The sequence below is a fragment of the Rhinichthys klamathensis genome, unplaced genomic scaffold (genome assembly GCF_029890125.1).
Source record: "Rhinichthys klamathensis goyatoka isolate OS25496 unplaced genomic scaffold, OSU_Roscu_1.1 h1tg000323l_1, whole genome shotgun sequence".
Lineage (NCBI taxonomy): Eukaryota > Metazoa > Chordata > Actinopteri > Cypriniformes > Leuciscidae > Rhinichthys > Rhinichthys klamathensis.
This window is the reverse complement of record NW_026606839.1, coordinates 1,444,116-1,464,481: the sequence shown is the minus strand read 5'-3', so window position 1 is coordinate 1,464,481 and position 20,366 is coordinate 1,444,116. Positions and strand designations below refer to the sequence as shown.

The 20,366-nt window shown below is 37.9% G+C and overlaps 2 protein-coding genes across 2 annotated transcripts in view; both read left to right on the top strand.

Annotated features, from left to right (window-relative positions):
- Positions 1-20,366, top strand: part of hsd11b1lb (hydroxysteroid (11-beta) dehydrogenase 1-like b) — a 173,576-nt gene that overhangs the window by 140,664 nt on the left and 12,546 nt on the right. The gene's annotated exons all lie outside the window — the stretch shown is intronic.
- Positions 580-18,445, top strand: zmp:0000000521 (spindlin-W). The gene is made up of 5 exons (XM_056271663.1): positions 580-716; positions 2,145-2,186; positions 7,900-8,147; positions 15,666-15,899; positions 18,203-18,445. Exons 2-5 carry the CDS (start codon positions 2,167-2,169, stop codon positions 18,406-18,408), a joined length of 708 nt encoding a protein of 235 aa, XP_056127638.1. The 5' UTR covers positions 580-716; positions 2,145-2,166; the 3' UTR covers positions 18,409-18,445.

Sequence of the window (20,366 nt, the reverse complement as noted above, 5' to 3'; positions counted from 1 at the left end):
TACATTTTGTATCTTTTAGATCATTTTTAATGACTTCGTACCCAATTTAAAAGGAATAGACAGGCTTATATGAAAGTTGGATCCTATAGATATAATTATATGAAATGCAGAGGCTGATGAAATGCTGTGTAATTCAATCATTTTTTGAACATGGTGTAGGCCTATATATTTTATTTAAAAATAAATATCTAAGCATCCTAACGTTTATTTCAACATATGCACACATTTTGAAACACAAAAATGTGAATAAACTCTGAATAAAGCAAAGGCCTGTTTTTCCTCCAAACCTGACCAAAGGAATGACAAAGAAAAGTCTTGGTGCATCTTGGGAATTGTAGTTCCGTGAGTGCTTATAAAAGTAGTTAACATTACCCCGCTCATAAGATTAAAAATAACATCCAGAGAGATTTTATTATCTCTCATGATTTTAATCCAGACGTTTCGTTAATAACTCTTTGTTTAGCTGGATTTTATTTTCTCATTTACACAGTTGCAGCCGGACACAGGAAGAATGTGTGTCCGCCCCTTTCACACCCTCAACTGCATCTCCCAGAATGCCCTGCCCGCTATTTGCTCTACTCTCGCTGACAATGCATTATGGGAATTGTAGTTTAAACCGGCCGTGCCAGGTTGTTGCCTTGCCTCACGTCTGGACGAGCATTATACATGAGGATCTGCAGAGGGAAGTCTATCATAGACATGAAAATAGAGGCCAGGTAATCTTACTTTTCTTACAATTTATACAGGGACATATGAGCACGTGGAAATAAGAGTATGTGTGAAGACAAAACACGAAGGTAAAGCGGAGTTTACCGGTTGCGCAAAGGACAGAAACGCCAGCGTTTTATAGCTGCGTTGGTGTTTTCCACGTGAAGCAGCGAAACGACCCGATTTTGTGTCTTTATATAGATTCTAAACACTCGTTTACTTGCATTACTGATGTCTGACATGTTAGTTATGATGTATATGTTATATTTTGGGCGATATGTGTAGAAACAGCACAGCTTGCACCATTAAGGCATGAAAAATAAACCGGCCTCTATTATGCCGCAATATTGTGGACGTCTCATGTTCTACGTGGATTTAACATCAACTTTAACGCGATATTAAACCATAAACAGCTGAATATATGCCGCAGATTCGATGTAATTATGCAACACGGGCGCTGTTGAGTCATTGTCCAATCAGAGGCCAGATTAATATGGCAACGCTATAAAATAACAAAAGATAACGTGGCGTTACATACGTAACATACACAGGTCACACCTGATTAAGTAGACTTGAAGTATTGTAATGTGAACAATGTTGCAGATTTAGCTTAAGCACTGAATTGAGCTGTCAAAACCATGTGGTCGACATCCACCATATGTTGACACTCCCATCAGTTTCTATATGCTGAAATGAAAGTATTATCTGCAGCTGTGGCATGTGTATTATTGCTCTTATCCCTAAAAGCAATATGATATTCTAATAAAGGCAGGGAAAAAAAACCTTGGGTATAGAGATAGGGAAAACATTTCAATTAACAGCTATCACCACACTTCCCCAGTTGATTAATCACAGTCCAGTAAGACGATTGCTTTGTATCACATGATTTCTGAAAAGATATGTTTAAATATGCAAATTAAGTATTATCTGATTATTAACAAACATCTCCAGAACAGAAATCTAAACCTTGAAACCTTTACATTTTGTTTTACAGAAGTGATTTTGAATATCTCTTTTTATCACTTCAATAAAAATGTACACCTTGTCTTTAGAAATAAAATAAATCAGGCAAATGTTTTACAAACAAACCTCTGTGTAAAATAAAAATGCTCAGAATATATATAGAAAGGAATAAAATAAGACTAAACGTTTGGTTTATGTAAGTGCTGCAAAAGTGGAGATTTCTGAAAACTAATTTTGAGAAACGGCCTTTAAAGATATCTATTTTAATTGAAATCTTTAGACGCAAATAAGTGTACAAAAGCATAATAAAACAAGTACTTCAGTGTGTATTTTGGATGTTTTCTTTCCAGTAGTCTGAAAGTGAAATAGCCCAAATTTGATGATGAAGAAACGCTGGTTTTACTGGTAGTGTCTTGCCTGAAGACAAGCAAACCAATTGGTTTACTTATAATTCTGTCATTTTTCTCTTCTAGACGTGCTTGAGGTTTTGGAAACATGTCCAAGAAAAGGGGCAGGTGAGTAAATATAATATAAACACGCTTTAACATTGGACAATAATGGCATCAGAATGATGATACCATGGTACTTTGGTATATTATAATATTGAAGGGATACCAAAATTCATGTAACTTGTAAATTAATTTTAGCATGATAAATATGGAAGTGCCATGGTTTACCATTACTGCCATAGTGATGTGCAATATGTAGGTGAGTCATTCTCTTGAGTTGATTTCTTTTCAGTGAATTGGTTGAATCAGTTCTGATTCATTAGCACATATATTTGATTGTGTTGAGTTAGGGATGTTTCTAGGGACACTCAAACCAGACCGATGAATCGGCCAATATTTGGTCATTTTGACATTATCTCCAATAACCAGTTGGCTAGTTCACAGATGTGTCAGTTATAGTCTCATATCAGTTCCACAAACTACTTGTAGCCTTATCAGTGGATAAGGCACATTGACTTCCAGCCTTTGACTAATAAGTGTTCAAGTATACATCTCATTTGCTGTAATTAAATTGTGTTACATAAAACGTTGCTCTCCAGAAATTTGTTTCAGAATCTGCCCACATTGGTCGATCTCTAATGTCATATAGTCCAAAATTGACTACTAATGATTGTGCACATCATCACTCAGATTATCAACAGGACCAGGCTGGAAATAATATTTTGGTGTCAGGCCGGTTTATGCTGTGATATTTCCAGGAATGTGTTTTCAATGTTAGAATTGTTGAGTGACAGACATGCTACAGTAGAAGTGAATTATTAAACTGAGCTTTGACTGAACTCATGCACTCGGCTGAACTAAAGTCAGTTGGTGGTTTTACTGACCATTGGGTCGGCCCTAGTAATGCACCGATGTGAAAATTGTGGCCGATACCGATAACCGATATTAATATTGCTGTTATGGCCGATACCGATATTTGCCGATGTCGATATCTCGGTATAGAAAACACATGGCGAGGATTAGGGCTGCACGATATTGGTAAAAAATGATATTACGAAATAAAAACAATTTCACCAGATGACTTGAATATCTCTATTTGGAAAGAATGAATCATTCTAGAATGACTGGGGTGGTTTTGTCATGGAGTAAATCCGCATAGAAACTAATATTAGTAGAATGTTAACTAATGTAGTTAACTAGACTTTAATAAATGGATCCTTATTGTAAAGTGTTTCCGATTTATGTCTCTTGAGTTCAGTGTTGGACAGATCAGTTGTTTTAACCGTTCATTAAAGTGAAACGGTTCAAAGGAGTCATTAGTTCGCGAATCGGAGTGTCATTAACGGACCACGTTGTGTGATTATCCAGGCAGTTTAGGACATCGCACAGGATTTGTCTCAACACAGAAAACATTTCATCACTAGATAGATTTTTTTGTTGTTGTTTATTGAAAGTGTGGTTTGTCATCTGAATGTGTGGAAAGCTTTTCAGAGAAGATAAGGCAACGTTATTTTAGCACAATTCACAACCAGTGGTAGTTCAGAAAAAAAAACCTTCGGTCTTCCGACCTTTTACCATCGTGTATTCTCAAAGATATTCAGTCAACTCAATTCATTAATATGCGCGAGGGAGGGAAAGAGAGCAAGACAGTTTGAAGACGGTGAGAGTGGATAAACCGGGGCTTTCACTCTCTCTGCTCGCTCTCTGTTAAAGCAGCACTAAGTAGGAATTCCGTTTTTGTCAAACAGCGACCCCTAGAGTCGCTGTGGAGTACTTGTACTGTCGTGAATAGCACTCACGCAGAGATGGCTCGCACTCACGGCTGGATCCCCTCCCCCTGTACACCGGTACCTGTTCAGTAGGATGGACGCTGTAACGAGTGGAAATAAGGTGTGGCCCCTTTAAGAGCTGCGCGCGCACTGTTTAACTGTCGGAAGTCTGTATTGTATGTGCGCCTCGAACATCACATGTATACGGCGCCGGGTTATTTCTGTTTGATGCTCATTTTATCACAATTTTATCAGATCTGTTTTTTGCCGTAAAGCAATTCGTTACCTCGCGAGACCTGATATCACACGATACTTCCTAACACAGGCCGACGGCCCGCCGGCCCAAAGTTGCAAGGGTGGTTTTGCGGCTCACAAGCACCAGGGGGGTGCGAGACGACCACCATTCAACACGAAATCAGTAATATAAACATTACAATGACTCCAAAGCTGTTCGGTTAAAGGGATACTCCACTTTTTTTGGAAATAGGCTCATTTTACAACTCCCCCAGAGTTAAACTGTTGAGTTTTACCGTTTTTGAATCCATTCAGCCGATCTCCGGTTCTGGCGGTACCACTTTTAGCATAGCTTAGCATACATCATTGGAGTGGACAAGACCATTAGCATTTCTAAAAAAAAAAATGACCAAAGAGTTTCCATATTTTTCCTATTTAAAACTTGACTCTTCTGTAGTTACATCGTGCACTAAGACCGACGGAAAATGTAAAGTTGCGATTTTCTAGGCTGATATGGCTAGGAACTATTCTCTCATTCCTGCGTAATAATCAAGAAACTTCACTGCCGTACCATGAGTGCAGTAGGCGTAATGATATGACGCAGCGCCTGAAAATAGTTCTGTTGTGTTGACGGAAGGTAGCCTATTTTCAGGCGCTGCGTCATATCATTACGCCTGCCGTTTAAGGTAAAAAAAGTTACTTAGTTCACCTTTAAACAAGCGCAGCAGTCAGTCATCTACATCACTCACCGGTCAAATAAGCCTTTGGCGGGACAAAAATACGCCTTAGTAAGGCTGACAGAAAACAGCGCGCAAGTTCCAGTCTTCTTGCGCTCGATGTTTAAACTGACAGGACTTGCGCTCGTAATGTATGCGCTCGTGCAAAAACAAACATCCCCGCCCCCACACTCACATCTACACACACGTCAAATACACAGGAATGATATCGGCCTGTTCACATCGGCCCTATTTTGCCATCGGAACGATACCGATGTGTAAAAAATTTACCATATCGGCCGATGTTATATCGGCGGCCGATATATCGTGCACCACTAGTCGGCCCAGTTTTTGCGTTGGCTTTTTGGCCGATTGAGCTTGTTGAATCAGCATCCGTTGGCATTGGCTTCATCATTGAGAGAGAGAGATGACTCTAATTGGCTGTTCAGCTTAAAGACCCACTCCGATGAAAATAATGTTTTTCTAGGTGTTAACATGTTCTTGTGGCATTTTTCTTATGTTAGAGGACATATCTTTAGAAAAATAGGCTCAAAGTTGTATTTCTGAGTATTTCTACATTCAAATGGCTGTGAATCAGTAGCAGACGCAAAAATGCCGTTTGAAATAGACTGGAGTTGTGACGTAGTAACTCCACTGGGCGGGGCCACAAGCTCATACTGTGCTCTATAAGTAAACTTGATTCTGCAGCACTATGATTTATTCTTTGTGTGATAGCTATGAAAACTTCAAAAAGGTTAATCTGACTAAATGTTTGGAGCATGTCCACAAACATATTTATTTACTAACATGTTATTAGGAGTTATTGGCCTGAAATAGTCAATTCAAGAGATTACAAAAACAATAACGTTACCATTCTGATACATCCACTTGTAGACGACTAGATCTATGTACGTTCCTCGTCCGAGCTGGCATCTGGCTCAAAACTGTACGGCTGGATAGCTCCAATATTGTTCTCCATTTTTGTTGCACCGGTATTGACAGGTTGGGGATGTAAGCTAGCGAGAGAGACAGAGCTCTCAGCAATGGGGAGGGGGAGGGTCGTCCCCGTGCCTCCGTGCCAACGGCTCCGCCCACAACGCAGAGGCGAATTTCTAATGAGCTACTGCCGCTCTGCTGAAGCGAAGTCCCAGAAAACGGCACAGGTTTTGTGATTTTGGCTAAAAATGGCATAATCATAATTTAAAGACCACTGGGAATGTTTAAAAATAGCTAAAAAATATGATCGGAGTGGGACTTTAAGGCAAGCTCACACTACATGACTTTTAACTGGATTTTGCTATCACAGATAGATTTCCAAAGTCTGCGACAAAAAACGGCCAAAACGAGCAGGTCAGCGAAGTGATCTGAGCCAATCTCGAGCAGTCACAGTCAGATACGACGATATTTTCAAACCTTTTTTGATATTATCCCCACATAATCTTGTAGTGTGTCAAATGCAATTACAAGGTGGAACTAATCCAGCCAATCAAAGTGCAGGTGGTATAAATGGAAAAATCTCGTAATCACTTACGAGCAAAAACAGTCTCTTGACCAAATTTCTTGTAGTTTGTGCACCTTGTCAGCATTGTGTTGTCGTATATGTGAGCTGCCATGACAAGACGACGACAGATGAAAAGAAACCTTGATGTGTAGTGTGAGCACCACAGTGATTCATGTAGTCTTACAGTCCCGTAGTGTGAGCTTGCCCTTAGCGAACGAGTCAGTGAAAGTGATGAAAAGCCTAGAAGTCAATACGGCGCAACAGAAGTCAATTCTAATTTTGCATGATCTTACTTGAGCATCCCAATCCGCAAATATTTTCATAATACACCGGTAACATGAGCCGACTGAAAGTGATCAGCATGATTGATATTCAACATGGTAAGCAAGCGCTGCTTTGTTTACGGTTTGTATATCTGGAGTCCCAGTTTTTGTTTCTCCTTTTGAATGATGTGTATTAACTATTGATACTTGCTGATATTTACTTACACACACCCGCAGAACACACATGTTAGTTGGCAGTCACCTTTATTCCTTTCGGTGTGTTCAGCCGACGAGAGGCGACAACACAGTCATCTTTTTACTACTGATTTCAATTAGGCGCCTGTAGAGTCCACGTGAACCCATTTTATTTTGGTAATCTGATGTATTTCTGAATGAAATCGGATATTAAAGAAAAATACAGGGCAGGAGTTGTTTTGGAATTAGTTGGATTGTGAAAAGTGGCTGTTACAGGTCAGAATAGATCAAGGTGGTTGAAAAATAGGAGGGCTTGGCAAGCTATTACATATTGATGAAAGATTATGAAGGCTAAAAATGTTTTTGTACACTACTGTTTGGATTCGGTAATATTTTTCAAATGTTTTTTAAAAGAAGTCTCTTCTGCTCACCAAGGCTACATTATAGCATTATAAGTGTCTTTACTGTCACTTTTGATCAATTTAATGCATCCTTGATGAATCATTTCTTTCAAAATATGAAATTAGTGTGTAGTGTACTCTAAATCATGCAAAAACTTTATTCAATTCTTTATAAATTTTTGGTAACACTTTACAATAAGGTTTCATTAGTTAATGCAGTAACTAACATGACCTAACAATGTGTAATACATTTGTTACAGTATTTATTAATCTTTGTTAATGTTAGTTAATAAAAATAGTCGTTCAATCTCTGTCCATGTTAGTTCACAGTGCATGAACTGATGTTAACAAATACAACTTATGATTTTAATAATGTATTAGTAAATAAAATTAATTTAGATGCCGTTCATTCTTAATTCATGTTAACTAATGAAACCTTATTGCAGTGTTACCAACAGTTTTATACCATGCCTAATTTTTAGACTGCTTATACTCATTTTAAAACCACTTTAGATTAACGTACAGTATGTGTATCTGTTACGTGAGCCAAATGCATTTGATATCATCTAAAAGAGGATGCTGTGCAATATAAAATCGATCAAATCATAATCAGCGTTTGAGCGGTAAAACGATCCTTGATTAGTAAGTTCAGCCAGACTTTCAGCAACCCATTACGCTCCTGTTTTTCTCCTCTCGTCAGGAAGCGCAGCAGTGGCGAGCTGAGCGACAGTCTCACTCCAGATCCAAACAACCTGCTGGGCCGACGCATCCAACACAGCTGGAGGGAGAAGGGCGCGCTGACCAAGTGGAAGGGCACCGTGCTGGACCGCCTCAGCGTCAACTCCTCCCTGTTCATGGTCAAGTACGACGGCTTCGATTGCGTCTATGGCATCGAGCTCTTTAAAGATGAGAGGGTCTCCAACCTGCAAGTTCTCACTGAGAAAGTGGGTGAGTAGGTGGATCTTTTGTGCTGCAAACAGGAAACAAGCCAGTGACAGGAAGTAGCACATGTGCAAGGATGAGCAGTATTTATAGTGCGTGAACGGTAACTAAAACATTCTGTGAGTATGTATGACCATAATGTCAAGGTATGAGTAACTGTGTATCCAGATAAGGATATACACACACAAAAAAAGTCTGCGATATGAAAATAATTTCAACAGATGACTTGAATAGCTCTATTTGGAAATAATTAATCAACAATGCTTAAAAGGGTCATATAATGCCATTTTTGTACAAGCTAATATGATTCTTTAGGGTCTAAATTAAAAGTTTGTAATATACTTTAATTAAAAATTCTCATTAGTATTGTAAGAAAACACTTATTTTACCTGGTAAAAAACAGCTCTGTTTTCAGCACGCCGTTTCAGTGTATATGACTTTAAATGATCATGAGCTTCGCTGACTCCGCCTCTCTGTTCTATGTGTACACCAGAGCCGGCTCTGGCGTACACCGTTTGTAACACAATAACCATAACACGTTGTTCAGTATAAACGTGGGATTATGCATTATATTGTCATACATAGAAAACATGCCGTAATGTACCGTGAGTGTAAACCTTAGACGCATTCATTGTGAAGCGTGCAAGCGATTTACAAGGATTAATATAAATATTAATATAAAGTTTAATAAAACGTTACACTCACTTCAGTTCTTCTGGAGCACCTGCAGGAACACAAATAGATGGTACCGATCCTTTCAGGAGCAGCTGTAGCTTCTTAGCAAAACCACCTTTATACTGATCCTCGTTTATAAAGTAGTCTGGTGAGAAATGATTCGCGCAAACATGAAAGCATTGACGTTGCTTGTGGGGAATATTCATTAAACATTAAAATGACTGTGTTTGTTATTACACCCAAGATCAGAACACCACAATCGCTTAGACGCCATTCTGCTCATAGACAGTGCTCCAGCATATCAACAATGACCGCGCCGGTCCGCGCAGACTATGATTGACAGCTCCCTCACGAGCGAGGGCAGGTCTGTGTTGAAACGTTGCTGTCATTCAACAATCGTGGGAGGGGCGTGCGAGTCTGTGACGTCACAGGCTCGAACGGCTCGATTTGAGGCAGGGGAAAACATATAAGGAGATTAAAACAAAAACACTGGATGGATTTTTATCATTATATGATGGTTGTGTACAGGCACTGCCAACACACATTTCAGTACAATCAACTTGTAAAAGTGCATGTACCATTATATGACCCCTTTAAATTACATTTTCAACCAGCCATATTTCATGCTTTCAAAAAAAGGTATCAAAGACCCCCCTTTTTAAACTTTATTTTAACAGTAAGCATTTTGCAGAAAGATGGAGGCATGCCTGAGAAATAAATATACTAATTTGGTCATAACAGCACTGCCTGTTGAATTTATAAGGGCTATAATAAAGAGGTCTTGACTAGGGCTGCAACAAACGATTATTTTGATAATCGATTAATCTAACGATTATTGGAACGATTAATCGACTAATCATCGATTATTTTCGCAGACTAATCAGTAAGTTTGGAACGATTATTCAGCTTTTCCAATTATTTAAAACATTGAGTTATACATATTCTAACTATAATATAAAAAAAGAAAATCACTTCAGCTTTTGAAATAGTTGTTTTAATGAACTTTGAGCCAACTAAACAGGTCATTCTCTTTAAGTTTTCAGATTTCGGTCCAACTCAAATCACACACAAATGCTCTCTAAGCATTGTTTAATAGGCCCACTGCTTTTCTTAGAACTGAAACAGAAAAAGGGACATTTACTTCAGGACACAAAGAATGGTAAAATATTAATCTGCAAACAATTATTATAATTATAAAATTACAATCTTTTTTTACATGACAATTGAGCTGACAGAGACGTTCTCATTCACCTTTTAATTTATAGTATGAAAAAGTAACTGCCATGATATTCTTCCTATATCATAGGAAGGATAGGCCTATAACATCTCGTTTTGTAAGTCTTCATGATTATTGAACAAAATACAGGCAAGTGATAAGACTATAATAATACCTAATATACTAATAGTGTTACAATAATAAAAACAGCCCTGACTCCTAAGCTGGATCAAGCTTTATTCTATACAAAATAAGTCATCACATTACTGTAATTATATTACTATTGATAATATTATTACTATTATTAGTAGTATTGCATTCTCTAATAAAGAGAGATTTACCGCTGGTTAGTAAGCTCCAGCTGGAGAACACTCACTTCTCACCGGCTCCTCTTTTGCCGGGATGTTTCCTCTTGCACTCCAACATGCATGTTGTGCTCCCGTGAAAATTGCACACGACAGCATTCTTGATTTGAAGTTTTGTGAAACTTTCCCAAACCTAAACCTTGCTAGTTCGGATTCGTTTGCACTGTCATAATTCGCGCTGTATTTTCTTCTACCGCAATAGCATTTGTAAGGGCTGCACTACACTCTAGCGCTACAGCGCCGTAGCGGTCAAATCGCGGGATTGCAGGCCCTTACATTAGGTCACGTGAGATCAAACGACTACTCGACAACAAAGATATTTGTCGACAAATTTTTATTGTCGACGTTGTCGACAACGTCGACTAATCGTTGCAGCCCTAGTCTTGACGCTTCAGTGCAGTGTCACGTCCATAACGTTTTAAAGGTTTAATTTATTTAATATGACAATTATAAATGCAAATAACTTGAAACTTTATTTACAAAGCTAAATTATGTTTATGCTTATTAGGATAGACAATTCATCTCACTACTTTGCTCTGAACAACTAGGGATGCACGATGATATCGGGACAACATCGGTATCGGCCGATAAAAGCTTAAAATGACCATCATCGGCATCGGCCGATATGAATATTTCTGCCGATGAGTCTTGCCGATAGGGTGGCGTGTTTCCTATGCGCACGTGACGACCGTGAACGAAGCATGAGCGCCAGCAACTTAAACTTCCAACTAGGGGTGTGCGTCTCACGGTTTTTGATCGTGGGCGATTAAAATGTCTCCACTATCTGCTTTTGAAGAAAAATCATAGTATCGTGCATTCTATCAGTTCAATTCTGGCGCCTTCATCTCAACATACTGTACAACGCGACGTACATTCACATCACATCACATCACATCACATGTAAACGCAGAGGTAGAGTTACACTCACGGGACACCGCAATTCACAAAGGTTCATTGTTTGCATGTGCGTCAAAGTCTTGCTAGTTAAACATGTCATTCACGTGCTGATGCGCTGTTCTAACATCCGCTTTTCTGAGCGCGTTACACCCGACGCTCACAGGAACTAAAGCCTGTCACAGCGCCTGCATACTGGACTAATCTTTCGAGTCTTATTGCGCTGATACTGTCAAATACACACAAGGTTTACATAAACAAAGTTGGTTATGTCTAAAGTGAAAGCAAACAGAGAAAATCTGCTTGTCAAATGCGTGTATATTAGACGCGTCGCGTTACTCGCGTGCAGTTCTTAAAGAGACAGTAATAATATTCTGCCGCTTGTCTTTAAAGAGATACTGCACCCAGAAATAAAAATTCTGTCTATCTAATGTTGTTTCAAACCTGGATTCATTTCTTACTTGTGCTTAAATATACTATGGAAGTCACTGGAGTACAGCAACTGTTTGGTTAGCCACATTCTTCCAAATAACTTTTATAATTTCAACAGAAGAAAGAAACTTGAGAGAGTAAATGATGACAATTTAAATTTTTGGGAGAACTATCCCGTTAATGTTAATAAAACAACAAAACAGAGGAAATCACTCACTGCTCTTGACTGAGAACATTAATAGAAGCTTTAATAAGCTTTTTTTGCACTTAAAAAAAACACAAATATATCGGTATCGGCATCGGGCAAAATTAGTTTGAAAATATCGGCATATCGAATATCGGCCAAAATCCTATATCGTGCATCCCTATGAACAACCATAATAATGCGTTACGGACGTGACCATGCATATGACGATTGTGATCTGTTTCAAGACAGAAATGATTTTGGCCACTTCATTTCAAGTTTTGTTTTGTAGAAAGACTTTATTTAAAGTGAATTTTTTTGTTTTGTATAAATTGTATCTTAATTTTAAATCAAAGTTTCATCAACCAATTACCTGGATTTAATAAATAAGCAAATATAGCATGGAGGTGCGATCACTTGCAACACGTAAACTTGAGTGCGTCTCATAACTGAACAGAATCATTTCAGACAGTCTTCTTAATGTGAAAACACAGCCATTATGCGTCAACAAAAGTGCCATGATGGTTTGATTGTTGATTTTCCAAACAGATTCTATGTATTTCAGACGCGTCACATCCATAACAGGGTTTTTGTCACATCCATGTTGGTTTTTCCTCATAATACACTTCATAAAAATATATATATTTTAAACATTGATATTTTTATGTTCAGCTAAGACCCCTTCATCATGTGGATAGCAATATTTATACATTGGATTTAAAAGTTCACAGACTTTAAAGGAAATCGAACAGTATACCAAAAACTCTGTCATTTCCATTTTTGGGGGTGCTTAAATATATTTTAGAAAAACATATTTTGCCTGTCCATTCCCCAGATTGGGTGCTCTGAGAATATGCATTTCCAATTTAAATATTGTAAGAAGTTTTTTTTTCTGAGACATTTCACCTGTCATTATGAGTTCAAATGTTACATCCATAACGCTGGAATTACCCTGTATGTGTCCTTTTAATGCACAAAAAGATCGGTTTTCCCAGTTCTCTTTCGCGTCTTCCGCTCAGATGGTTTAAAATCGCTAGAATGGTTAAACTGACAGGACCTAAAACACCAGCAAACAGTAAAATTTTGCTCTATGATGGTTAAACTGCAATTAATCTGAGAATCACGTGCGTTTGAACCGTGGTGCCTGGTCCATACGGATCAACTACGATTCCTATATTTGACTTCGCACGTCCTGCAATGTGACTATCTTTATTGCAATATCGATGATAAAAGGATATATTGTGCAGCCCTGTGTTTTTTTTTCTGTATGCAATGATGTGCACATCTGTTCCCTAGGGATGGAACGATTACCTGTTTCACGATAAAATGTCCTGACGGTTAGTATTATTGTTTCAAAATGTAATTATCATGAAAACCGTGTTCGATTATCGCGATTTTGAAAACCTTTTGTAAATCCTGTCCAGGCAGCATCAGTCTGGCTCAGCCACAGCATGCATTGTTGTTTTTTTGAACGAGAAGACATGGCGGAAAGCAGTGACAGCGCTCGATTCATCCCGATTCTCCATGACGTCCGATATTGCACGTACTATTCTCTGTTATTGTTAAGCCCCACTAAAGAAATAAAAATATTGTAAAGCATGATAAAGTTTTCGTGCACTATATTCCAAGACTTCTGAAGCCATTCGATAGCTTAATGTGAGGTACAAATGAATATTTAAAGGGATACTCCACCCAAAAATGTGAAAATAATGTCATTATTTACTCACCCTCAAGTTGTTGTAAACCTGTATGAGTTTCTTTCTTCTGCTGAACACAAAGGAAGATATTTTGAAAAACGATTGGAACTTTGGCACTATTGACTTCCATAGTATATATTTTTTTCTACTATGGAAGTCAATGGTGCCAAACAACTGTTTGGTTCCAATCGTCAAAATATCTTCCTTTGTGTTCAGCAGAAGAAAGAAACTCATACAGGTTTGCAACAACTTGAGGGCGAGTAAATGATGACAGAATTTTCATTTTTGGGTGGAGTATCCCTTTAAGTCGTAAAAGTTTTAATGGAAACTCATCTCTCCTCAGTCATTCTCCGTCGCGTTCAGTTACAACAGTAACACGAGGAAACTCGCTCTCAATGTTCCCATTATTATACTTTATTTGTAGAAAAAGGTCAATGGTTTTTCATAAAAGTAATTTATCTCGCTGGAGTTTTTTTGTTTCTAAATCATGAGTCTTTCTCCCGGGTGTCAGATCACACTGGAGTAGAGAGCACTATGAAGTATGTTGCATAGATATGATACACTAAGCCTTTCATATTAGCCCTGTAATACTTTTGCCCAAAGATGGTCTTTCTTGTTCTGTCCTATCTATCAAATGTTGTTGCCTCATGAAAAAGCTGTGCTATTTAAAATAAATGTATTTTCATTTTATAGTATAAATACATTTATTTGTTTTTCATCAATGGAACAATTTACCTTTTATTTGTTTCAAACTAAAAAAATTTTTTTCACTATAATAACATTTGCTGCTAACATTTTCTACTAACCTCATTTATAATAGCATTTTAATGAAACGAGAGAGCGCCTCCGCGGTGATAGAAGAGATGTTATAATGCGTTGCTATTGACTACGGTCGTATAATTTAATGTGTATGCTTAAATAAAAGTGCATAGAGCTGCTAATTTTATGTTGTTTGTTGATTTCCAAATATAAAACTTGTTGAAATTTTTTCAGTGTGCGGATCCGTTCCTTTTTGAACATTTTCATCTCATTTTAACAAAACCGTGATAATATTGATAATCGTGATAGTTTTGGTCACTATAATCGTGATATGAAATTTTCATACCGTTACATCCCTACCCCAGTAATCATAATAAAGTTAAAATAGACAAAATGGACAATAAATGAGCTGACTACTAAAGCACAAAATAAAAAAGACTGAATTGGAAGACATTTGTTTTTGATGATGTTTGCAGTTGAAATAATGGAGACTGATTATCGTATCAGGGTTGTTTTAGTTAACTGAGACTAAAACAATTTTCATTGATTCATTCAGTTTTTATTAATAAAAACTATAATCGCATCATGGTGATACTCAAATAGCACTGTTAGTATGCATATATTTAGGCTGTCACAATTGAGAATATATGAAAACAGCATGATATGTTGCATAGCCTGGAGAGTAAATGAGGGCTTCCTCTAGAAAAGGATGAATATGAAATATTGTGACAAGAATTTTGATGCCTGTTTTTTATGCACAGCTTTAGTTTATATAAAACTTAAATGCTTACTATATCTTAGTAGTGTACATTCATTAAATAATATCTAACAACTATTCTTTCACTATGCAAAATAGTTAATTAGACTAAGTTTTTTTAGAAGAGTTTAATACTTTTAGTAGTAAACACATTTATCTGTTATACAAGATTTCTATTTCACTTAATAAATAAATGCTGTTCTTTTGCTGCTGAAAATTTAGCTTTGCCATCACAAGAATAAATTTCACTTTATTTCCCTCCTGTTTATACTATGTAAAACATTTTCTTGAGAAATTAATACAAATATTTTATTGACCCCAGACATTTGAACTGTGTTGGTAACTTTGATCATATTGCTGTTTATAGTTGCATTAATTCAACCAATTACATGCGTTGCATATTTCAGTGTGATTGAACATGGTTCATTTAATCTCAGTCAGATTTCAGAGCTTTTATGCCACAAAAAGCGATATGCCACAAGAGCTCTTAACCAGGGTAAAAATCACTGTAACACACAACCTCTGTGTTTCCTAACCCTTCATAGTGAACAACAAGATCAAGGTTCCTCATGACGCGGAGGAGCTGGTGGGAAAAGCCGTGGAGCATCTGTTTGAGAAGGAGGACGGTGAGAAGAACGAGTGGAGGGGGATGGTCCTGTCCCGAGCGCCCATCATGACCAACTGGTACTACATCACATACGAGAAAGACCCTGTGCTCTACATGTACCAGCTCTGGGACGACTACAAAGACGGAGACCTCCGGATTTTACCTGAAGCGGGTAAATAAGCTGATGTTGTTAATACCGTACTGAAGTTGATTCCGTTTGAAGGTTATTGAATCTGATATTACTCACCTTTTGCTTGATGAATTTCAAACTTTATATTATAATACTAGTAGGTCTGTCAGTTAAACGGGTTATTAACGGCGTTAACGCAAACCCATTTTAACGGCGTTAATTTTTTTTTATCGTGAGATTAACGGTCTTTTTAGCCTAGCAAACTTTGTAGTTTTTTCACATGCTTTTGCAACAGGATGAAACCCATTCATTTCAATGGCTTGCGCCGCGCGAGGATGTTTTGTTGCTTCCTCGACCAAAGCGGAAGCGGATCTAGCTAGACCGGAAACAAAACAACAGGCACGGCGCACACACTTGTTTGGGCTTGCGAGCCGGCCAAATAGTTGGTTAACGTTACGTTGTGAGTGGATGACGAGTGCGAGACGCCGAAATGGACGCCAATAAGATTCTGAATTGAAAGTTTACTTTTAAAAAGATGCCAAATGGTTCCATTGACAAGACCAAAGTGATCTGTGTGTTTTGTCGTTGTGAACCGAGCTATCATCATCGCAGCACGTCCAGTCTGAAATACCACTTGATGATGGCCAAGCACACACACACACACAGCTGATGCGAATTCTCCGCCCCCTCGTCAATATCAGGACCTCGTCAGTATTTCTTTCACCCTTTTATTGATGGACAGTGTTACATTGAGATTATTTGCTCCAAGTGAGAATGTTAGTGTGAAATTGAACACAGTATATGCCAATGTTGTTTTCAATAAAAAACATTTGCACAAACCAAGCCGATCCACTTTTCCATGTTGATAAGAGCATTGAAATGAGAAAAAAGAATGGGACGAAAAGAAATCAAGAGACATTTAGAGTAGATAAAAATGTGTGATTAATCGCGAGTTTACTATGACATTAATGTGATTAATCGCGATTAAATATTTTAATCGTTTGACAGCACTGAATACTAGAAATTGTTACATTCAAATTTATGCAATTAGCAGACAAGTTTAAATGGCTGTGCAATGCTTCAGAACCAAGATTGTTTTTTGGTTCTGTGTGACTTAGACTTCTTACGAAGCATCTCTTAGCCCTGTTTACTGCTGGTATATAGATGTGTTTCAGTCGACCAGATCACAAGTAGACGAGGGAGAGACATTCCCGTTCACAACTGGTGTTTTAATCCTTTAGTCTCTTTTGTCCACTTTCAAGCACTTCTGTCCTGATTTCTTCGAGTGGAGGGTCTATGGGCGGATAAATGTATGTTTTTTTTATTTTTTTAGATCTTTCGATCTAATGGACGAAATGATCTTGCGCAATTTATATATGAACACGATCGAAGACAACAGAAAAACACACGGAGAGCATCAGCTTTAGTTTCTGCTCTGACAGCCTCAAGACCAGCCGAACGCTGTGAGTGTGTGTTAGGAATCAGGAATGATGAGAGAACATTGTGCTTGGTATGTTTTTCATCTTCAAACTAATCTTGGGTCTCCAGCCGACAGTTTAAACCCCGTCTGGCTAGAGCACTTCCCATAATGTTACACATTAGGCCAGTAGACGGGCTTTTGCGGCTGTTTGAACACATTCGATCACATGAGCGTCTGCACTACAAAAGCAATCCGATCAAATGCATTTTCCACTACCTCTAAATGGTCGAAAGTGGACAAGCTCAAAACATTTTAGACCCCGTTTACACCTGTATTTAGTGTCGTCCACTTGTGATCCGATCGACCAAAACGCATCTTAACACCAGGTGTACACAGGAACTGAGAGATCTTCTATCTTTATCTATTGGGCTCGACTTCTCTACGGTCTGTCAGTTTCTACATTATCAGCTACCTCACTATCTCTACCTTGATGATAATAAATGCGGTTCTTTTGAACTTTATATTCACCAGAGAATCCTGAAAAAATGATAGGAAATGTTTCTTGAGCACCAAATCAGCATATTAGAGTGATTTCTGAAGGATCATGTGTCACTGAAGACTGGAGTAATGATGCTGAAAATGCAGCTTTGATCACAGGAATGAAAAATTGTTATAATATTACTGTAGTTCTCACTGTATTTTTGATCAAATAAAGGCAGTTATGGTGAGCATAAGAGACTTTCTTTTTACAAACGTTTGAATTTTATATTATTGTTCTGTATATAATTATAGAAACTACTAATATTTAAATTAATAACATGCTTCATTTTTTTTTGAAGGTAGGTTGAATTCAATCATTCATTCCATCTCATTGTGCAGTAAAGTGAAGTGTCAGTTCACTGTTTCCATTTCTTTGTTTCCGCAGAGAATAAACACCTGCTGCCCGCAGACAGGAAGCCCGGCGAGGAAACAGAGAGCCTTGTGGGTAAGCAGGTGGAGTATGTGACGGATAAAGGAGTAAAGAGAACAGGCCTCGTCATCTATCAAGTTCCTGCCAAGCCGTCTGTCTACTACATCAAATACGACGACGATTTCCACATCCACGTGTACGACCTGGTCAAGACCACCTAAAAGAAACAGACAAAACAAAGAAACCCGAAACAAACCTCTTCGTAGCTTAAGTATCATCGCCTCTCAGTGTACAGTCTGCCATGCGAGGAGGGACTGTATGAAGCGTACGTGTACAGGGTTTGTTATTTTGAGTTGATGCCATTGTCCACAATTGTCATATCAAAACAGTGTATTTATACGTGCGAGTTGGGCATCATTTGGTGTTTATAATCCCATGGAATATCTTCGATTCAGCCGTAAGCCCTGGAAAAGGTCAGTCTCGTTTTTCGAGATTTGTGTATGAATGTTCGGTCTCGCGAGACTGCGAAGGAGTTTCTTGGTTTTGAATTGTAAATAGTTCTGGTAAAAGAAAGAAAAAAAAGACTAACCTCAGAGAGACATTTGATTACAAATGAAACTGTCGAACTGATCTATTTATAGAACTAATATGCTTCGTAACAAACGTTTGCTCCCAGAAATGCAGTTGAAACCTTTGAGTTGGCATTTTGTAATGCATTGTGTCGCTCTTTTAGTTGCGATTTCCCCCAAATCAGATCAGATGTGCAACGAGACGGATGCGTTTCTGCTTTCGGCCACCTTTAAAAGATGGTTTTTGATTTTAAAAGCGAAAACCCAGTCAGTAAAGGCATTAAACTAGGACTATATCTGGTTTTGAACAGAGGAAGTACTATTGGCATGTTTTTGAAATGGTTTTCTATAGTGATTTAACCTCAGATGACTAAAGTGACATGAGGTCCTGTATTGCAGCATCATACTGTAAAATGCTCTACGAATAGGGTTGCCCGTTTTGTCCTGTGTGAACACATTTGTTTTTTTTGTTGTTTACTGTAGAGCACTTGTTTCTAACACCAAGCCACGTACTACAGCTGCGATTTTGAATGTCAAGCATAGCAAAAATGAAACCAGTCTCCTTTTTTGATTGTAGGAAGATGACCAATGCGATTAGATATGACAATGCATAGCAGTTTGAATACGTCTTTAATTGATTAACAATCAGTTATTGCAAAAACAAGATTTTGTTGCGTAGCCCAGTCTGATTTGACGTTTAATAGGCCTTGGTTTAGTAAAACACGGATCAAATCCAGCAGGCTGGATAGAGCTGTTAGACCTCTACAAACATCTTCTCCACTGTGAATTAAAGGCAGGAGAAGCTCAAATTCACCTTGCGTTATTGTCCCAGCTGATCTGAGCAAAGCTTCATGGAAAAAGACAGTTTTGTTCTTTTACTTGACTTGGGGAGAGGTTTCCCCTTGTGCACGACGAGCTTTATCATCACAGCACTTTTAAAGTGATAAAACAGCAAAACTTTAATTGTCTTTTGTGGCTATTTTTTTTGTGCTATTCTTGCTTTTGGCATTGCGTCACGTTTTGTTGTAAATACTGCACTTGAGCAAGTTCATGTAGCTGATTTGGCCTTTTTTTTTTTTTTTTTTTGCACTTTATTCTTACACTGTCAAGCATTTCTCCAATGCAGGAAGTCAAAGATTACAAAACGAGTAAATTATACATGGAGTGTCTTACTGATTGGCATCACCAAAATGAAATATGCTTGAAAGAATCAAAACAAAATTTCTTGAAATTGAAATTGCATTTGTTGGTTTTTAATATGACCATAGTTTGCCAAGAATCAACTTAATTTTTATGCAAATTCTATCATTTTTACGATTGAATCGAACACTTTTGCAAATTAATTTAATTCGATCACACCCAATTTAACCACTTCTTCCAAAAGACCTGTACATAAATTAATTTGGTTATGTAAATGTAATGTAAACAAATGAGGATATTTCATATGTAAATGTTGGATGTTCAGCGCTGCTCTCTGATTGGGTGTGTTTGCTGATCTAAACTCATTTTCCTGCCGTGGTTTGCATGTGGTTATCATCATCTCTCGGACAGACCGACGGTTTTTGAATTTTTTCAGTACATTAGCGCTTCGCTCAGATTCATCAGTTGTT